Source organism: Protomyctophum parallelum (genome assembly GCF_964188405.1).
Source record: "Protomyctophum parallelum genome assembly, chromosome: 13".
NCBI lineage: Eukaryota > Metazoa > Chordata > Actinopteri > Myctophiformes > Myctophidae > Protomyctophum > Protomyctophum parallelum.
Window position 1 is genome coordinate 16488890 of NC_139708.1, and position 18493 is coordinate 16507382.

At 44.5% G+C, this 18493-nt stretch overlaps 1 protein-coding gene across 1 annotated transcript in view; it reads left to right on the plus strand.

Moving 5' to 3' along the window:
• The first annotated feature begins 291 nt into the window (after positions 1-291).
• The window catches only part of znf385c (zinc finger protein 385C), a 185720-nt gene continuing 167518 nt past the window's right edge, over positions 292-18493 (plus strand). The window contains exon 1 of the mRNA XM_083780357.1: positions 292-400. Within this exon, the coding sequence (XP_083636483.1) occupies positions 322-400 (79 nt within the window). The 5' untranslated portion in view covers positions 292-321. The remainder of the gene's footprint in view (positions 401-18493) is intronic.

An 18493-nucleotide genomic window follows, 5' to 3' on the forward strand; every position in this document is an offset into this window, starting at 1 on the left:
AAAATAATAATAAGGTAAGTGTTGTAATAATTAAGGCGCAGGGAGGTGATCGAGAGGAGGGAGAGGGAGATGGGCGGGAGAGAGAGAGAGAGATACTTTGGAAATAAAACATGATATACGCTTAATTTCTAACGAATTATGTTTCATTTATACAGAGCAAAAAAGTCGTGAGGCAGAAAGAAGAAGGGTGTCACTTCAAGGAATGGTCACGACTCACGATCGAGCGTCGGACCGGTGCGTGGTCGTGGACACCTCTGAGGGCGCAGTGGTTTTGTGACAGCGCAAGCTCTGTTGGCGACTCCGCTTGAGCTGGACGTTGGCATGCAGTCAGTGAATGTGTCTGCGCGCATGATGTTGGGCACGGACGACCACCGGGTGAATCGTAAACGGACCGCGACAGGTAAAGCTAAGTTTATATTCGCTTCTTGTTTACGTTGCTGATTGTGTTTTTCTTTTTCCAACAAAGTTTTTGCGTTTAAGCTCTCTCTCTCTCTCTCTCTCTCTCTCTCTCTCTCTCTCTCTCCACGTGACAGCAGCCTGCCTATCTCAAAACAGATTCCGTTCAGCATCTAATTCTTCTTCCTTTTTTGTATTTCGTATTTTCTCATGTAGGCTATTTATTTATTTACGATTTACGTTAATCGAGAATCCTATGTTACTCTATATGTTTTAGGGTAACTAAAAACTATTTATCAATTAAAGTACATTTTGATTTGAGTCACATCAATTGATGCGGTTTCACCTGTTCATATAGCCTATGAGACGTATGATAGGCTACCATAAAGCATATAGACATTAAGATAATTTCTTTCTGATGCGTAAGCATAAATGCGTGTTAGGCCTGTTCCAACAGATTTAAAACAAGTGCAGGTCAGATCAGGTATAGTCTAGCACAGTGGTTCCCAAACTTTTTCACGTCAAGGACCCCCAATTAACACTAATTAGCCAGAGGACCCCCATTTGAAAAGATATGTCAAGGACCCCCACGAGAGAAGATTTTTTTTTACGGCTCTAGCAGTGATTCTCAAACCGTTTAATTTCAAGGACCCTATAAGTTTGACATGCATTAGTCTATGGACCCCCCATTTAATAGCATTTCTATCTCTGGGACCCCCAATTCATATAGTAAAATCAAAGTTCATTTAACTCTCAGAGTCACATACCGATATAAGGGTCCAGTTGTTTCCAAACTATTATTTAGCTGGGGACCCCCTGGAACTCACTCAAGGATCTCTGGGGGTCCCCGGACCCCACTTTGGGAACCACTGGTCTAACAGATAGGGCATAGGGATCGATACGGCAGGCAACATTTATGACACCCCTTCTTTATCCTCCTTTATGCCCTGTGCACCCACCTGTTATCCAATTAGAGGGAGTCAATAATGTTCTCATGCATGGTGGTCTGCACTGTGTTCACTATTATAGAATTACATCTTGTAATGGTGAAATATCAGTCCAAAGAGAGTAGTAGGCTATGGGTGAATCTCAGTCCAAAGTTAATAGGCATATAGTTGCTATAGCCTAAATACCTGTCTAGTTGTGGGAATAGACGTAAAAAGAGCAGTATATACTGTATCTTTGACTGGACATGGGATTCAGAGTTTGTTTTAGCATGTCTCTAAAATGATTAGAGGGCTTACCAGCACTCTCAGAAATGTCATTCATACATTTGTATTCAATTGGGAAGGGAAGCAGTGTGTTCCTTTTACAACAAATATCGTTACTGCTTACACCAGAACATTTTCTGATACATTTCCTGGAGGGAAAAAAACAATGGAGTCCTGGAGAAGTTTGTGAACCTGTCAGTTGGCAATATTACACAAAATGTAGTCTATTTTGTTTCTTTGTTTGGTTGTTGTTGAGTGCTAAAGCTATAGATTAATCAAGCGAAATGTCAACGGCTTGATTCTGGAACAGTGGAATAGTGTATTTTCTGTGTGCAGGATGTATTTTGGATACCACCTTCCAGCTGTCTCTCCTATTGAATATCACTCCATGATTTAATGGGGTCGCTCTCAGAAATCCATTCACTTGATTTAATTCACCATTTGTCAGCCTTTTGATTGGTCCATGACTGACTAACCAGCAGGCTCTTAATTTCTGCCTTGTTCCGCCCTGATTCCTTGTTTTTGTTGAATTTGCTAAAACATCATTTTTGGTAAAACTAAAAACAAACATTATATGCCCAATCACTATGCTGCAGCTGTGATGTTCCTTTTTACTGACACCAAGTTTATTTGGTGTATTTAATGCACAGAATATCAATACGAAGCAACTGAAAATCACCTTATTTTAATGGTAGTGGATGGAGAGACGGGATTTTTGTCCAACCACGATTCAAGTTGCAGAAACGTTTTCAGACATCATGGCATTCATCAGTGTGATGTTGGCCATACTGATGAGGGTCGGATGACTGAAACCCTTCTGGGACATGTATTATGAAGAATTAAATCAACTAAATTGATTATGAGTGTGGTCCGTTTCGGTCGATTTCTGTGCTTTATAGACATCTAGGATAACACATGGCTGGTCAGAGCTCAGTGGCATCCCTGCAAACGGAATTGAGTTATATATTTTACAAAAAGTTAGTTGGCAATTAAGAAAATCTTGTTTTCCTATATTATTGCTGGGGGGGATGTTGATGTCTTTTAGGATAAACAGTGTCATGCGACAGACAGACTCTGTAATCTGTAATTCTGTATACAGACTTATCTCTCATTTCCCATGGCCATGCGGTTGCTTGTGTTTAAATTGGCAATTTTAGCACACCAAGAGACTCACAAGTCTGTCTGTGGCTCTGTGTTGTTGGTGGATAACAGTCATGTCAATCCCTACTCCAGGGTCCCAGGGGTGAAATAACAGACTCATGATGGGAGTCCACAGCTTGTGCTCAAAACACTTGCCAGTACAGGGGGGGGGGGGGGGGGGCATTTCACATGCAGAGAAGCATTAACATGCCTACATTTCAAGCAGGGGTGGCCCCTGTAGTGTGGAGCCACGGATCCTGTCATCCATGTCAGTCAGAACTCAGAAGATGGATTGGTTCTTTTTAGGGACTGTTTATGGAAGCTTTACCGAGATTGTCAATGCTATTCGGTGAGAATGTGGCATTAGAGAGTCCAGCTCTCTTAAAGAGCGACGGTAAATCTCAACACATTCCTGTACGTATTGGAGACAAGAGCAAGATAAAGGTGCGTGTGCGTAGGGAGGGGGAAGTAGACAGACAGGCAGACAGACAGACAAAGAGAAAGCATGTCTATACTGTACATCCCACCTCACATATACTGATGGTGGTTTGCATAAACTCTTAGTGACAGGCTGAGTGCTTTACAGTGTGCAGTGGTGACAGTCTTATTATGGCAACAAACCAGAATGAAGCGGTGCTCTTCCCTTGAGGCTCCGTGACAGTGGCTCGTTCCCTCGATCAGCCCCTGAGCGCCTCGTTCCCTCGATCAGCCCCTGAGCGCCTCGTTCCCTCGAACAGCCCCTGAGCGCCTCGTTCCCTCGAACAGCCCCTGAGCGCCTCGTTCCCTCGATCAGCCCCTGAGCGCCTCGTTCCCTCGATCAGCCCCTGAGCGCCGAGCCTCCCCAGCTTCCTCTGCTCTCCCTCCATGTGCAGAGCTACCAACCTGCACACATTTTGTGTACCAACCGCGCAATTCTAGGCGTATAGACACCTAGAATTGCGTGGTTGGTACACAAAATGTGTGCAGGTTGGTAGCTCTGCATGTGGATGAACAAGTCATTCATTTGCTCGCCACGCCTGCGGCCGCACAGGCCGCACGACGACGTCTATAGCCTCGGTCCCCGCCTTACTCATCTGCGAAGAGAAAAGCCTGGTCACAACCTAAGGCAGAGACGCTCGGTCGGCGGGAAGTGTCGGTCCGGAATATCTGTCAAATGTATTTCCCCCGGATACGATATTTTTCCGACCAATCACAACACTTGTTTCATTCACGGAGAATGTAAACTGATTTGTAAAGCATCAACGTCATTTCCTTGAGCGGTACTTCATTCCGCCAAAATCCCGCAACTTCCGCCCAAAATAAATGATAGCGTCTACAGTGTAGGTCTTGCCCAGCGTGTGATGTCTATAGCTATTTCACTTTTATGTAGTTGCTCCTTCCTTCAGGGTATTACTGTACTTTTTCCTCATTTACCTCGTATTGAACAGAACTATATGGGTGGGGGAAAACATGATTGCCAGCCCCCATAATCGTCATTTACAAGACAGAATATAATTTGCAGAAGTAAATGATTTAGTTGTATGAATATTAATAAAAGCAACTCTGCAACAGTTGGTTTATGGACGGTTTAACTGGGAACTTGTTAATGAGCAGACAGCACTCAGTGGGTACATTTGTGTCAATGTAATTCACATTGTTCTTTGGAGAAAGACACGTAATGCAGACCACCCACGTTGTGTTGTAGTTATCACATGATATTGAGCGCAGCCTTCAGTCTGGAATATTTTAAGCATGGGAATATTTCATAAAAAACTCCTCTCTCTCTGTGTCCTGAGCATGACTTTAAACTGCTCCGTTGTAACTACCACCGTTAATGTAGTGGGTGCGGATTTGAGATGCATTTGCAACCTCTGTAGACTGTTGTGCTTCAACATGATCGCAAGCTTGCATACTACAAGGCACTGCTCACCGATGGAGTATACCGACAGCCGGTGCTGCTTGCTGGCCCTTACCATGAGCAGCTACCGGGAAGAGAGGCGGGAAGAGAGACAGTGTGTCCGTCCGCTGTCGGAACAACAGTGAGTGTAGTTTGGGCCCACGGGATCAGCCACGCTACGGAGAACCATGTGACACCGGGTGGCAATGCAGGAGTGGACTGGGAAATTGTTTCCTCTGGTGGTCCAGCCTGGGACATAGCCGCCCGCGGACTGGTTGTTGGAGGGGGTTTCTACAGTACTCCTTGTGCCCATGGAATGCTGGGTGACATGACATGCTTGCTGTATTGTGACTGAGGATTGTGCCTTGATTTAAACTTTGCTGCACCTATACTATTTATGTCCTTGTATGCAATTTCCTGTGTGTGTGTGTGTGTGTGTGTGTGTGTGTGTGTGTGTGTGTGTGTGTGTGTGTGTGTGTGTGTGTGTGTGTGTGTGTGTGTGTGCGTGTGCGTGTGCGTGTGCGTGTGCGTGTGCGTGTGCGTGTGCGTGTGCGTGTGCGTGTGCGTGTGCGTGTGCGCGCGGCTGAAAAGTATGCACCAACTACCTCTAAGCTTCTGAGCTCAGTGATGAAGTGTTGAAAACTAGCTGGCAAATCAAGCTATTGAAGTAAACCACAAACTAATTATGGACAGACTTTCAGTAGGCTATATGGATTTGTTTCAGACCGTGATCAGCTGAAAGAGCCTTTGGAGAGTGAATGCATATAGTGGTTTCATAGGTGGTCTTAATGTCTCTGCCTGTATTGTCTGGGTTCAATTCTGCTCTGCTCGACTCCTGCATTGCTATTGTTTTAATTTTTATGTGCATGTTTGAGTGCCCATTCCCTGTTCTTCCGTAACCTTCTATTGAGCCCTCGTCTCCCTTCTTGGTTATCCTTATTATCATCACCAGCCAGGCCAAGGTGACCATCTAGCTCTGACGCCAACAGCACACCGAGCTTGAACACAAACGCACACAGCCACACACATTAAATGTATGGATGGGGCATTGCCCTTCTCATCTCTTATCTCTCTCTCTCTGTCCCTCGTTCTACCAAGCTCCCTCTGTGTATCTGCGTCGCCCTTGGTTTCAGCCTACGTTGCAGACGGCCAGAATATGGCACTGTGACCTTCAGTCCCTCGTCTATGAAAAGTTTCGTCCTAAAACCATGACGTGATGGCCAGTTGCTTCGTCTGCTGCCAGCACAAACGCACAGTTAAACCCCAATTAGCCGGGGGAAGCTGGGGGAAGCTGGGCACAGGAGGAGGTCACCGCACTGTCACGTCCACACAGAAAGGCTCTGTCATCTTCCACCTGGTATAGCTCACATAGAACAACACACACACAATTGCCCAGCTAAGGCTGGGCAATTAACCCATAACATATCGAAACCAATATTATACAACCAATAACCTTAATAACCTCTTGCTCATGTAAGTTAGTCAAATAATCAAGAAGGTTATTATTATCTAACCCCATTGTTATTCCATTATTATGATCCCAACACATAGGAGGACATTTGCCTCTTGCCAGGTTGTTGAATTTCTGAGCATGTCATAATAGGCAAACATTTGTTAAAAATCACACCTGTGTGAAGTGAGTGGTGCAATTCCATGTGTGGGTCCCCGGGGGACAAAGTTCATTCAAATGAATGAACTTTGATGAATATTCAGTGAAATTAGCTGAGCTGTACAACAGAGTATAAGGTTTAAAGGACAACTTAGTTATTTTCAACCAAGTTTCATGTTTTAGGTTGTGACTATAGAGTGTTAATTTTTTTTTAATTTGCTGCATTCTTTAGTTTTAGGGATTTTGGCTATTTTTGACAGGGGGGCGTTCGAACATGGGGCTAAATATGTAGTTTTTAACAAAATTGTACGGCAATTTCTTTATTTATTTTTTGTTATCAAATGTTTTTTTATTTTAAGACAAAAATCACAATTATACACGTTAACAACATGAATGACTTAAAGAAAACAAAACACATATAAAACAACACATAACAGCAAAAGCAAGGAACACAAAAACAAACAATCCCACCCACCCCTCCCCCCCGAGACCAAAAATGCCACAAAATGTCATTACTCCTCCTACTGTGCAATGGAGACAAAAAATAAATAAATAATGATAATAATAATAATAATAATGATTAAACCATGCCCTTAACCAAATACCAATACCTGCAATACCAGACCAAATCTCAATGTTTTCCTCTTTTGCACCATGCAATCTTGCTGTAGACATTTCTAGATAAATGATGTCTAGAAAGGTCAAAGCCCATTGGCGAAAATTTCGCCAATGGGCTTTGACCTTTCTAGATTCATACATTGTCATTTAATGACAATGTATGAGGCGGTTTCCAGTGCGAAGCAACCATCTTCTTTGCGGCCGTTACGCCAGCAAAGAAGACACGAATACGGGTGTAATTTGGCGATTTCTTTATTAATATTTACTATGGTCCTACCAGACCCCAAGAAATTACATCTGGTCACACAAGATCACGGGATCTATTAAATGTGAAGGTAGCCTATAGGGTGTGTTTTAGGCTCAATATGTCAGTTTGTCACATTTAATAGATCCTGTGATCTTTTGTGACCAGATGTAATTTCCTGGGGTCTAGTAAGACTATAGTAAATAATAAAAAATAAATCGCTATACAATTTTGTAAAGAAATACATATTTAGCCCCATGTTCGAATGCCCCCGCCCCCCTGTCAAAAATAGTTAAAATCCCTAAAACGAAAGAAAGCAGCAAAAGAAAAAAATTACACTCATCTTTTACTTTCTCTAATAACAACCTAAAACATGAACCTTGGTTGAAAAAAAAATAAAGTTGTCCTTTATTAAGTGGTTAATTAACTTGCACGGTGAAATAAAGGGCAGCACTTGATCATTAAAGTGATGATACACTGATTATTTAAGCCGTTAAAGACTGAAATGTTTACATCTAGGCTATTCAAGTCCTACAGTAGATTAGATTAGATTAGTAGAGTTATTTAGAATTCAACAGCAACAGAGCACTGTCTGGTATTATAATTGTGGTTTGTGCGCAGAGTGCATATTGATTATAAGTTTAATACAAAACAAAATAGCATAGTTTCTTATTAAATATCAGACAGGCAACACTGCAAACTGCATATCAGGCAGGCATGTGTACCTTTTATTTTATTTTACATCATTTTACATGTTGCATTTTTACCGGGAGGCCCACACATAATAGGTACTGACCTACAGTATGTACTGTAAATCCCAGTGGAACTACAATATTAATGCACTGACCCTTATTAGGACATGAACACTGGTCCTCTCCTCTTCTCTCTTACTTGTGGTGGCATTCTAAAAAGTAAGACGGAAATAGAAAAGGCTATATTCAGGAAGTCAAGTAAAAGCACTACATACTTTACTTCTGCTCTCATCATTGTGTTTTAGTTTAGCATCAAATATAATAACAGTGCACTTGTGGATTTTGGTGGTTAACACATTGAAAGTCTGCTACTTGCAGCAAATAATGTGAACATCAGTTTCCGTTCCGAGTTTCAAAGCTACAGTCAAACTACATTTGCAACAGAAAAGGCATACACATTTTCACAGGGGTGTTAATGTGTAGCAGGAAGACAGAGGACCCAAATGCATATGAGGCTGTAATTCAATAGATAATCCAAGGACATTAAATAGGTTCCAAGCATGCGACTCAGGAATGGGAAATGGAATACGGGGGCTAGAGAATCAAGACATGAAACACTAACACTGACATGAATCTGGCAGGGAGAGAGGAAGTGATCTGTTGTGAGTAGCGAGGGCTTGATTATGGAACGAGGTGCAGCTGAAGAAGCCCTGGTGACTACTGGGCTGATGAGGAAAACACTACGTGGGTAGTCAGGTATACTGTAAAAGGTCAGGTCAGGTAAAAGTCAGGTTAAAAGGGAAAGGAGGGAAAGTTATCTCTTATAAGTAGAGAATAGCAGGTCTTGGGAGTTGAATGTAGGCTACAGAACATCCTGTTAAGCTATATGTTTATTTGTATACAGTACTGTATATATTTCATTTTAATTTCTATTCTTCTTTCACTAAAACTTCAAATAATGGAGCTTGCATTTCACCCACTTTATTACGCCTGTAAATCTGTTCTGTGACAATGAATCAGTCAATCAGATTCTGATACTGATTCTGAATGAAATGTGTCTGGAGAGGAGAGAGAGCAACAGAGAGACACATCCAGATGTGACTGAAGAGGAGAGACATAGTCCCCATTTACACTGAATCAGATCTGTGCCACATCCAGATTGGAATCTGATTTGTTTAAATAAGTCTTAACGCAGACAGGTCACATACAAGTCACATGGAATCTGATTTTTCCGATCTGGTCACTTGCAAATGCAGTGTGAATGGTCGGGCCAAAAGATCAGATTTGAGAAATAAATCTGATTTGAATCAGATTTGACTGGATGTGACTGCAGTCTAAATGGGGCCATAGACAGATTAGGGCATTCATTTTGAATTTATATAGTGGCTGTGGATCAGGGTAGGGTAGAGTGGCCACTCAGGGGAAGGTTCCCAGTTTGATGGGAACCTTGATGGTGCCCTGCGGGTCCAGTCCAGTGCCAGCCAGGGGACCAGGCTAGAGGTGGTACAGAAAGGAGTGGAGGGTCCGGCGAAAGGCCAGAGGGAGAGGTCAGAGTTTTTTTTGACAGCTGCACAAAGCTCACCTTGGGGCATGCAGGTTGCCCTTTTCCAGTCGAGAGCAAAGCAACCCCCTGCCTGGCTGACTGGCATGCCCAGCAGGAGGTGCTCCGGCTTGGGACAGATGCAGCGGAGGCTGGCTGTTCCTCCTCTGTGGGGTGCAAACGGACTGACACTGATAACCTGGGGGGGGGGGGGGGGCTGGGGGGCTTTGGTTTCACTCGTCTTTCTACACCTCTCTTTCTAGCTATAAATTCTAACCTTCACCAGCTCTCATGTTGACTTCTACACCTCAGCCCTCTCCTGCTCTAAGCCCTATCATTAGGCAATCTGGCATTGAGTCGGGCATGTATTGAGGGCGCCTGTGTCAACCACAGTAGCAGAGGGCACGCTCACTCCCCCATCAATGACACGTTCAGCCTTGCCGGTGAGCTTTGTTTCTGATCCCAGACCACCGTTCTCATTCCTCGTTATGAGATCATTACTCTAATTAATTGATGGTGCCAGGCATCTACCACCACATTGCCATGATCCAAGGACACACGCACGCACGCACGCACGCACGCACGCACGCACGCACGCACGCACGCACGCACGCACGCACGCACGCACGCACGCACACACACACACACACACACACACACACACACACACACACACACACTCTGAAGTAGTAGTAATGACTCAAACACACACAGTAGCCTCACTGTTGAAGCTGACCGTTCACTAACACAAACATATGAACACACAGTGGCGTGTCTATGCTCCCGAGCTCTTGGTTCTGTGGGGCTGAACAGTGGCTCAGTGTGCATAAGGCCAGGTACAACTCCTCTGCCCCTCTCTGTACAGCAACAACAAACACTAAATAGGTGACTTGTTGACTGCATGCCCCATTTGCTACGCGAGGAATAATTTTTTTTGATCTGAATTCCCTTTAAGATGGTTTTCATGCATACCATTATGCAGATAATTCTGTGTGCCTGGACAGCTTGGATTCCGCTACATTGAGTGTTTCAGATATTATGTCCCCTCCTTCCTTTTCCCTCTATACCACATCTCTTCACCGAAAATAGGCAATCTACAAACTGCTATTTTTGCAGAATGTTTGCTGGAATGTTCATGTCCTGCCCAGAAATGGGACGCTAGGGTCCTGTGGTTAATGGAGGCATTTCGTGAGGAAGGTTTTGCACAGCATCAAGGGCAACACACTCAAGGACACGTGGCTTTATTGAGACACACACACACACGCGCACATGCGCACGCACGCACGCACACACGCACGCACACACACACTAAACACACAATTCAAAAAGTTCTGTATTGTAAAGTCCTTGGAAATGCCGAGGTGAAAACGTAATGCCCTCACGTTAATGCTTCATTATTAGGCCTCAGGTGCCCAAAAAACTGAAATATAGATACATACTGTATATTTAAAAGGCTGAACTTAAAGTTCTTTCCATTCAGCGAGCACTCTATTTACATAATTCTAAAAGCATACGGTATACTATCAATCAGGTACCCACAATGCAGCTGTCATCTGCTAATGGGCACATTCAAAATGCACGCACCATGCACGCTGGGGCTTTGGCTGTGGTCCAACATTGACTTTTTTTCTCCGACTGATTACATTATGTAATACAGTAATGACCTGTTTTGATTTCAAATGTGGGTAACATCTTGGGTCTCTCTCGAGATAAAAAGTCGGCGAACCACTGATCTACATAATGACACCTTTTGGGCAAGGTGTCAGCAGAGATGGAGATCTAAGGGTTTGAGGTTTGAGGTAAAATATCGAGAACGTGGATACCATTCAAAGTAATAGGGTAATAGCAATTCTCTATCACCCATTCCTGAAGAGCAGTGTAGACTGTAGAGTGTGTTCAAGTCTGTCATTAACACCTTTTTTATGTGGGCAAAGCAGGTGAGAGCCTACATACAGTATAAGAGAGTCTCTGGCCTCAACCAGATCTGCGTTATTAATAAAGCTGTCGGTGACATAATGGTGTGCATTCGCTTATTTGTGCCTGCATAAGTTGTCTGCCTGTATGTTTTGCGTTTGGGTGGAAACTTCGTTTTATCTGCTGCAAAAGCGATGACTCCTATTCTGCCTCCCACAGTTGCAGATATCAGCTATCGGAGCCCATAGGAGGCACCGTCCCCCCCGCCCCTCTATCTCTCATTGATCCGGCTGGAAAGTCATCTAATCCATGCCGATCACGGTTAAGCGCCGCCGTCTAGGAAGCCAGATCTCAGGCACACTCCCTCTCTGTGTCTCCGTTACGTGACAGTTTATTGAGCCATGGCGGCGGTGTGCAGAGCAGGAGGCTTGGATGCTGGTATATCGGTGGGTGTGGTGTGGTCAGTCAGGTCTCCTGTGATTTATGTGTTGTGGCTATCGTGTTGTCATGCCCATTCCATTGGAAAGCACTTTGGGTCAACTCCTGTTGTATTTAAATGTACTATCTTACAATAAATGCACAAAATCTCTAAGTTTGTGCATCTGTATACGTCCGTCTGTATAGTTCACGTAACTCGAGCACCGTATAACCGACCAAATTCAAACTCGGGGCACTCTTCACCGATTGATTGATTGATTGATTGATGATTGATTTATTGATTGATTGAAAACTGTAGGATAAGCACAGGAAAGCACAGCTTACAAGGTCTGCTAAGACCTTGTAATCAAATCAAAATCAAAAGAAAAAAATATGTACAGTAAGGGATGACAGGATTTTCCCTTCTTTTACTGGGGCCAGTATATGCCCATAAATGGGCATATACTGTACTGATGACCATATTTGGTCATAAAAGGACATCGGCAGACAGATACAGAAATCTCCATACACTGTATGGGCATAAAAGGGACACAGAGAGACAGACGGTTACAGCAGGTATCTGTCAACGCATACAACGGCTATAACTGGGTGAGGCATGTGTTTCCAACTTGCATCGTGGACATGTAGACCGGTGCCCAACTGGTCTAGTATAAGTAAAGATGACACCCTGATAAGTGTTGATGATATACTAGCCTCTGAGCCATAGCGTCGTAGCCTCTGACTCATACCCTTTTCTTCCCCACCTGCCACCTCAGTAGATTGGAGTGAGGGGCTTAAGCCTAATTTATGAGGTGTTGCGCACCAAAAATAGCAGACCTACAGTACTAGCTCACAACGTGTCACGGATACGGCTATTTTCTATGCACAACACAGTCGTGCGATGAGGTATGAATCGGGTTTTAGAAACCTAAGTGACCGGCTGGCCTTTGATTAGAAGCCTGATTATCGCCCTCTTCGCACACGACGGGTAATCTGCTCTGATAGAGTGTCAATGTGTATGCTCCATGCTGGTGAGCCGCTGGTCTATTCACAGTGGCAGTGTGTCGTCATAGCAAAGCTTCCATCTCCCCGTATCTCTCTACGCTTGCTCTCTGCAGCATCTGTCGCTGTGTTCGTTACCATTCATGGCTGAGGTGTTTTTCATCGCTTCCGTTGTGTTTTAGAGTGTGTGGGTGTTGTGCTGTATAGCCCTGCTCTGAGCGTCTTCTCATCTGTGTCAAGACTGGTGGGCTGGTAGTGGATGAGGTATATAGACCTGGCTCTAAGCCTCCTCTTTGCTTGTCGAGATCCCGCATTAGCGCCAGTCTCGAGTTCCTCTCTGCCCCGCAGTGACCACGACGTCAACTCTAAAGTTGGATACCGCTGACGCACATGCGTTGAGTCACCTATCCAGTCCATCACTTCTGTTAGGTAACCGAATAGAGTCAGTCTCTTTCTCTCAATGTTGTGGTTTCTCACAGAGGTCCTTGCCATGTTGGTTTGTGGTGGACATCTTTGTCAAAATTCCATTTTTGCCCACGGACATACAAAATGAGCGTTACCAGTAAGTAACACAAAGAGTTAGCCCTGAATGACCATAACAGGTCTGTAACTCTGTACACTCTCAGAGGGGGTCCTTGGAAATAAAAAAGATTGAGAACCAATAGTACTAGTGGACTCATAATCTAGTAACCCATACATAGTGAACTCATAAACCTGGAGACTTGACATTCAGTAATTGGGTCTTATGATCAAAATATGAACATTATAATGGTGTCTAAAAGAGAAAATGTTAAATTTGCAACGGACATGACCAAGTCAGACACATTGATGACCCCTGGTTTCTCGGCAAGTTAGCCCTAGGATCTTATAAAGCCACTTTGCTCTATTCTACTGAATTGGCCAGACTGGGTTTTTTCCCATAGTGATTCTCTGTCTGCACCACGGAGAGCTGAACTGAAGCCAAACTCTGTTTCTGTGTTGATCTGCCAATCTGATTCAAACAAGGCTGCATACAATGGATGAACCGCTAATAGTTGAACCTGTGCTTCACTTATACAGAATTAGAGGGCGGGTTGACTTGAAGGAGAAGGGCCATATTTCTACTTGGCCAAGTGCTCTTCTCCTGGGAGTGTGTTTACTGTTCACTGACAAAACAGGTTTTGCTGAGGCTGGGCTAAGGATCGTAACATGCCTGCTGTCAGAGATGAACAGACAAAATCATGCATGGCATGTCTGCTGTCTAGTCTTCAGTCGACCCACAAGCCCCAACACATTTTTACATGTTTACTTCTTGACCAAGCGTGTTCATTTACTCTGAGTGTGTAAAAATGCACAAAATACGTGATGTATGCTTAGGACCATGAGTAAGATCTACTTTTAAATGAATGGAAACATATTTTTAATAGTTTTCAAATTACGTGGGAAAATCATATATTTTCCTTGTTTCCTTGTCTTGTTTGACAATTGAGTAGTTATACTGTAAAGTATTCATCTTTTTACATATACGTTATACAATATGATAAATATGTCAAGTGTACATTACTTTTATTCCAGGGCGCCCGCTGGCCAAGTGGTCCATGCAGGTGCATGCCACATATACTGTAGGCTTTGGCCTGACAGCGTGTCGCGTGTTTGAGTCCCGTTCATGACGACCTTTGCTCCATGTCTCTCCCCTTCTCTCTCTCTCCCTCTTTCCTGTCCATCTTCACTTGATTGATACTAAAGGCAGAAAAGCAGAAAAACTAAGATTTTATTCCTGTATTAATTTACTAATTTAAATGGAAAGTGGGCACAAATAGCTGCTTCCCCAAAAGTTTAGAGAACTTTTCTTCATTGTTTTGATTGATTGATTGATTGAATACTGCATGAATACTTTATTGACAGTTTGCAGGAGAAAAGAAAGCACAGGAAAGTACAGTTCAATACAAGGTCTGTTATAAGAGGATTTAAACCCAAGAAAGTCTATACAGCTTGTTTCCATCTGGGTCCTTCTTGTATCGTGTCATGACTACCTGCTAGTGAAAGTGCAGCTCTGTAACGCCTCACAGACTTCAAAGAAGCAGGCAGGGAAAGGAACCAGACTACTCTTCTCTTTTAATCCCAGGTTGAACCATAAAGGTCTGTAGGAAATCAATAGCTAGAAAGCTGTATTGAGAGAGCAACTGTAGCTGCGGGCATGCGCAAATGTAATGTTTGTACATGGTGAGCTTTTACAGTGCACACTGCATTGTACACATGCAGGGAGACACACCAGGCCCCAGGAGGTAACAGTCACCTCCTCCCTTTTTACTTACACATCACAGCACGCACGCAATGCACACACACACACACACACACAATGTAGTCTTAGAGAGTTCGAGAATCGGCGACTGTAATGGATTTGTTAACACTGCGCCCAGTCATTGATGTACCCACTTCACAGCCCTCCACCCCGTACCGTAAACACCTCATGGCACATGAACACACAATCCCCCTCACCCCCCCACCCTTGACCCCACCCAACTGCGTCCACATCTAACCCCTAAAGCACACATTGGAGGGTGCTTGCAGGGAGGCAACGTGGGCCAGAGCACAGAGAGTGTGCCTGTCTTCCTTTCTGGCCCAGGACGTAGGGGTACACTGGAGCCTTTTGGAGGGGGTTAGGGCAGACCGACACCGACAGGACAGCAGGCAAGGACACACATAGGAGCTCTGTATTTAGCTTCCTCCTCGGGGCTGCTTCTAACACACAGCCCTTTTCTACTCCACCCATGCCTCCTGCCTGCCACCTAGCCCATCATACTCTACACATGGCTGCGTGACCACGGTTCACTACCTCCTGCTTGACTCCATCATGTGCTGCACTCTGACTGCGGAGTCCTCTCCCCAACGCAGAGCTCCAGCTGATGCGCATCTAGCCATCTAAGCTTCTATATAGTCTCAAAATCAGTGAGATAAGCTGGACATGCAGCCAGAGAGACACATCTCACAGCAGTGAGATTTGTGACGGGAGAAGGATGTCAAATGCACAGTCTTTTTACAGTTTCACAAGATATAGTATTACCCAAAGTGTTAATGTAACACATACACTTTTATTTAATTCCTATTTATATCCAATATTTATTTGTAAATACATTGTTTTATTTTGATTGTCTTGTTCCACTTCTGCTTTGGCAATGTAAACGTACGTTTTCTCATGCCAATAAAGCTCCTTTGAATTGAATTGATTGAAAGAGAAAGAGAGAAAGATGGAGAGTGAGACAGAGTGGTTGAGAGAGGCAGGGAGAGAGGAAGCCTGTCTTTTAGAGAAACAGGAGCAACTGGTCCTTGAGGTACTCCTGTGGTGCTTTGCTATGCCTGCCACATGCTGCTTCTCCGCACACCTCAAGAGCATTACATAAAGTACAGTGCATCCTCGAGGGCCACTTTTTGTATGCTAAACGCCTCCCATGTTGGCGTTTATGCAGATGACTTCAGTCAGGGGTTTGAAGTGTGTAGATGTCAAGGTACCTAGCCCAGATACAAAGGAACAGTTCTGACCGTGGCCCACTTCAGCAAAACGCTCTGGTTTCTGACTAATAGAGTATGCCCTGTTCTCCCACAACATGCACTGAAAATAGCTTTGACATGCCCCATTAAACGGCGTCGTAATTGTTTAAACACGGCATACTCTGTCCTTGGCACAGATTAACTACTTCATTTAAATGTCAACCGCAATTAAAGAAGTGCAGAGGAGACAGCTGTTTAAGATCGAGAGAAAAAAAGCGCCGGCCATTTCCAGTAGAACAAAAACCTAATTGGACACTTGGAAACACTCTTTGATTTTGTTCCGGAAATGTCCCACTGTTCAACACTTCCCAACACATGCCTGAGCAGAGGATGCATGGTAAGGAGAGAGACTTTACAGTCTGCTTGTTGTATACAGTTTGGAAGGAGAGAGACTTTACAGTCTGCTTGTTGTATACAGTAGAGGATGCATGGTAAGGAGAGAGACTTTACAGTCTGCTTGTGTATACAGTAGAGGATGCATGGTAAGGAGAGAGACTTTACAGTCTGCCTGTTGTATACAGTAGAGGATGCATGGTAAGGAGAGAGACTTTACAGTCTGCTTGTTGTATACAGATTGTTTCTGAGTTCAGTGACTGGCCAACGCCCTTCCTTCCTTCATTCCCTTTACCCACAGCTTCACCCACAGCCTAAAACCCCCTGCCTGTCCTTCCTAAAGTCCCTGTGTCAGTTGTTTAGCCTCAGCACTCACACACGCACGCTCGCACACGCGCATGTACAGTATACACATTTGTATATCCCTGTGGGGTCATTTTAATTCAAAATGCTATTTTTGTCCAACCTTACTCTAACACTAACCACAGAAATTAAGCTCCTAAATATCTAACCCTAACCACAATGTGAATCTTTTGCTAGTTGTAACCTTAGCTTTAAAAAACTTTATTAAATGTCCCTATATTCCTCTATTCCTCATGGGGACCTCAAACATGTCTCCACATGTCATGTTTGTCTGCTTCTCCTTGTAGTTAAACCAGAACGCATGCACCGCACGCACGCACGCAGGCACGCACGCAGGCATGCACGCACGCAGGCACGCACGCAGGCACGCACGCATGCACGCATGCATGCACACACGCAGAAGCACATCACACACACACACACACACACACACACACACACACACACACACACACACACACACACACACACACACACACACACAGTGCCTCATGTTGCATGTACCCATACCAAGCCTCTGGCCTGTTCAGCAGTGCTGGGCCATGGCCCACGGACCCCCGAGTCCCCTGATGGCCGTTAATGTTAACATTAGCGTTTGCACAGAGCGGTGCCAGCCCAGGGGCCTGGCATGCTACAGTCAGCTGCTACACACACACACACACACACACACACACACACACACACACTGGATCCGTTCCCAGCACCGCAGTACCAGCTGGAGAGCAAAGCAGGGACGCTCCCAGCTCCAAATCACCTCCTGCAGCTGGGTGATACGGTTGCACCACCGGCAGGGCTGCAGACCCAACAATGTGGTGCCGCAGTTTGATGTCTTTCTATTCTCTGCTGTACTCTACTGCAGCTCACATATTAACATTGTCTCTGTAGGATGTCAGTTTTGTTCAATGAACACGGTTCAGGTGTTTGATGTTTTTGCTTTTTAGGATATCCGATATCCATGCTGAGTGTAATCACTTGTTCTGCACAGTGTGATACTGGTGGCTGGCTGCCTAATGATTTGAATAGGTAGAATAGGTGCTCCCATTGGAGAGCAGGCACAGCATTGTCATGGAGGATGGAGACGAGAGCAGGCCTCTCTCAGGTGAGCGGGCGCCTGACTTCCCACCACCAAAGTATAATTATGCAGTAGATGTGCGAACGCACTCGTTCGTTCACATGGACAGCATCCGATAGAAGCCCTATACGGTTTCTGCATGTGCTGAGTCTGACGTGCTGAAATGGATGATTCAGAAAGCCTTCATCATCTGAGGAGGAGGCGAGGAAAGGGTTGTCTGTGTTAACCACTTATATTTCCAGAGTCCCCCATGTGCCTATACTTTTGCCCATCTACTCCTACCATATTTGCTGAAAATAGACAATCCACCTGTTGCAGCAAGTCATATGTGCAATATGGAAATGCACATAATTCTCTGTCCGCCTGTTTCAATGTTCAACGCTAATTTATTCTCCGCCGTCAGGCTCGCGCACAATTTGGCACTCAATCTGTCTTATTTTTTAGAATCTGTCTGTTACCCTCGCTCTCTCAATGCTGCAAACCCACGTGCAACACACCCCACAGCCCACTATTTCTGCCCAGTTCTCATGTCTCCATT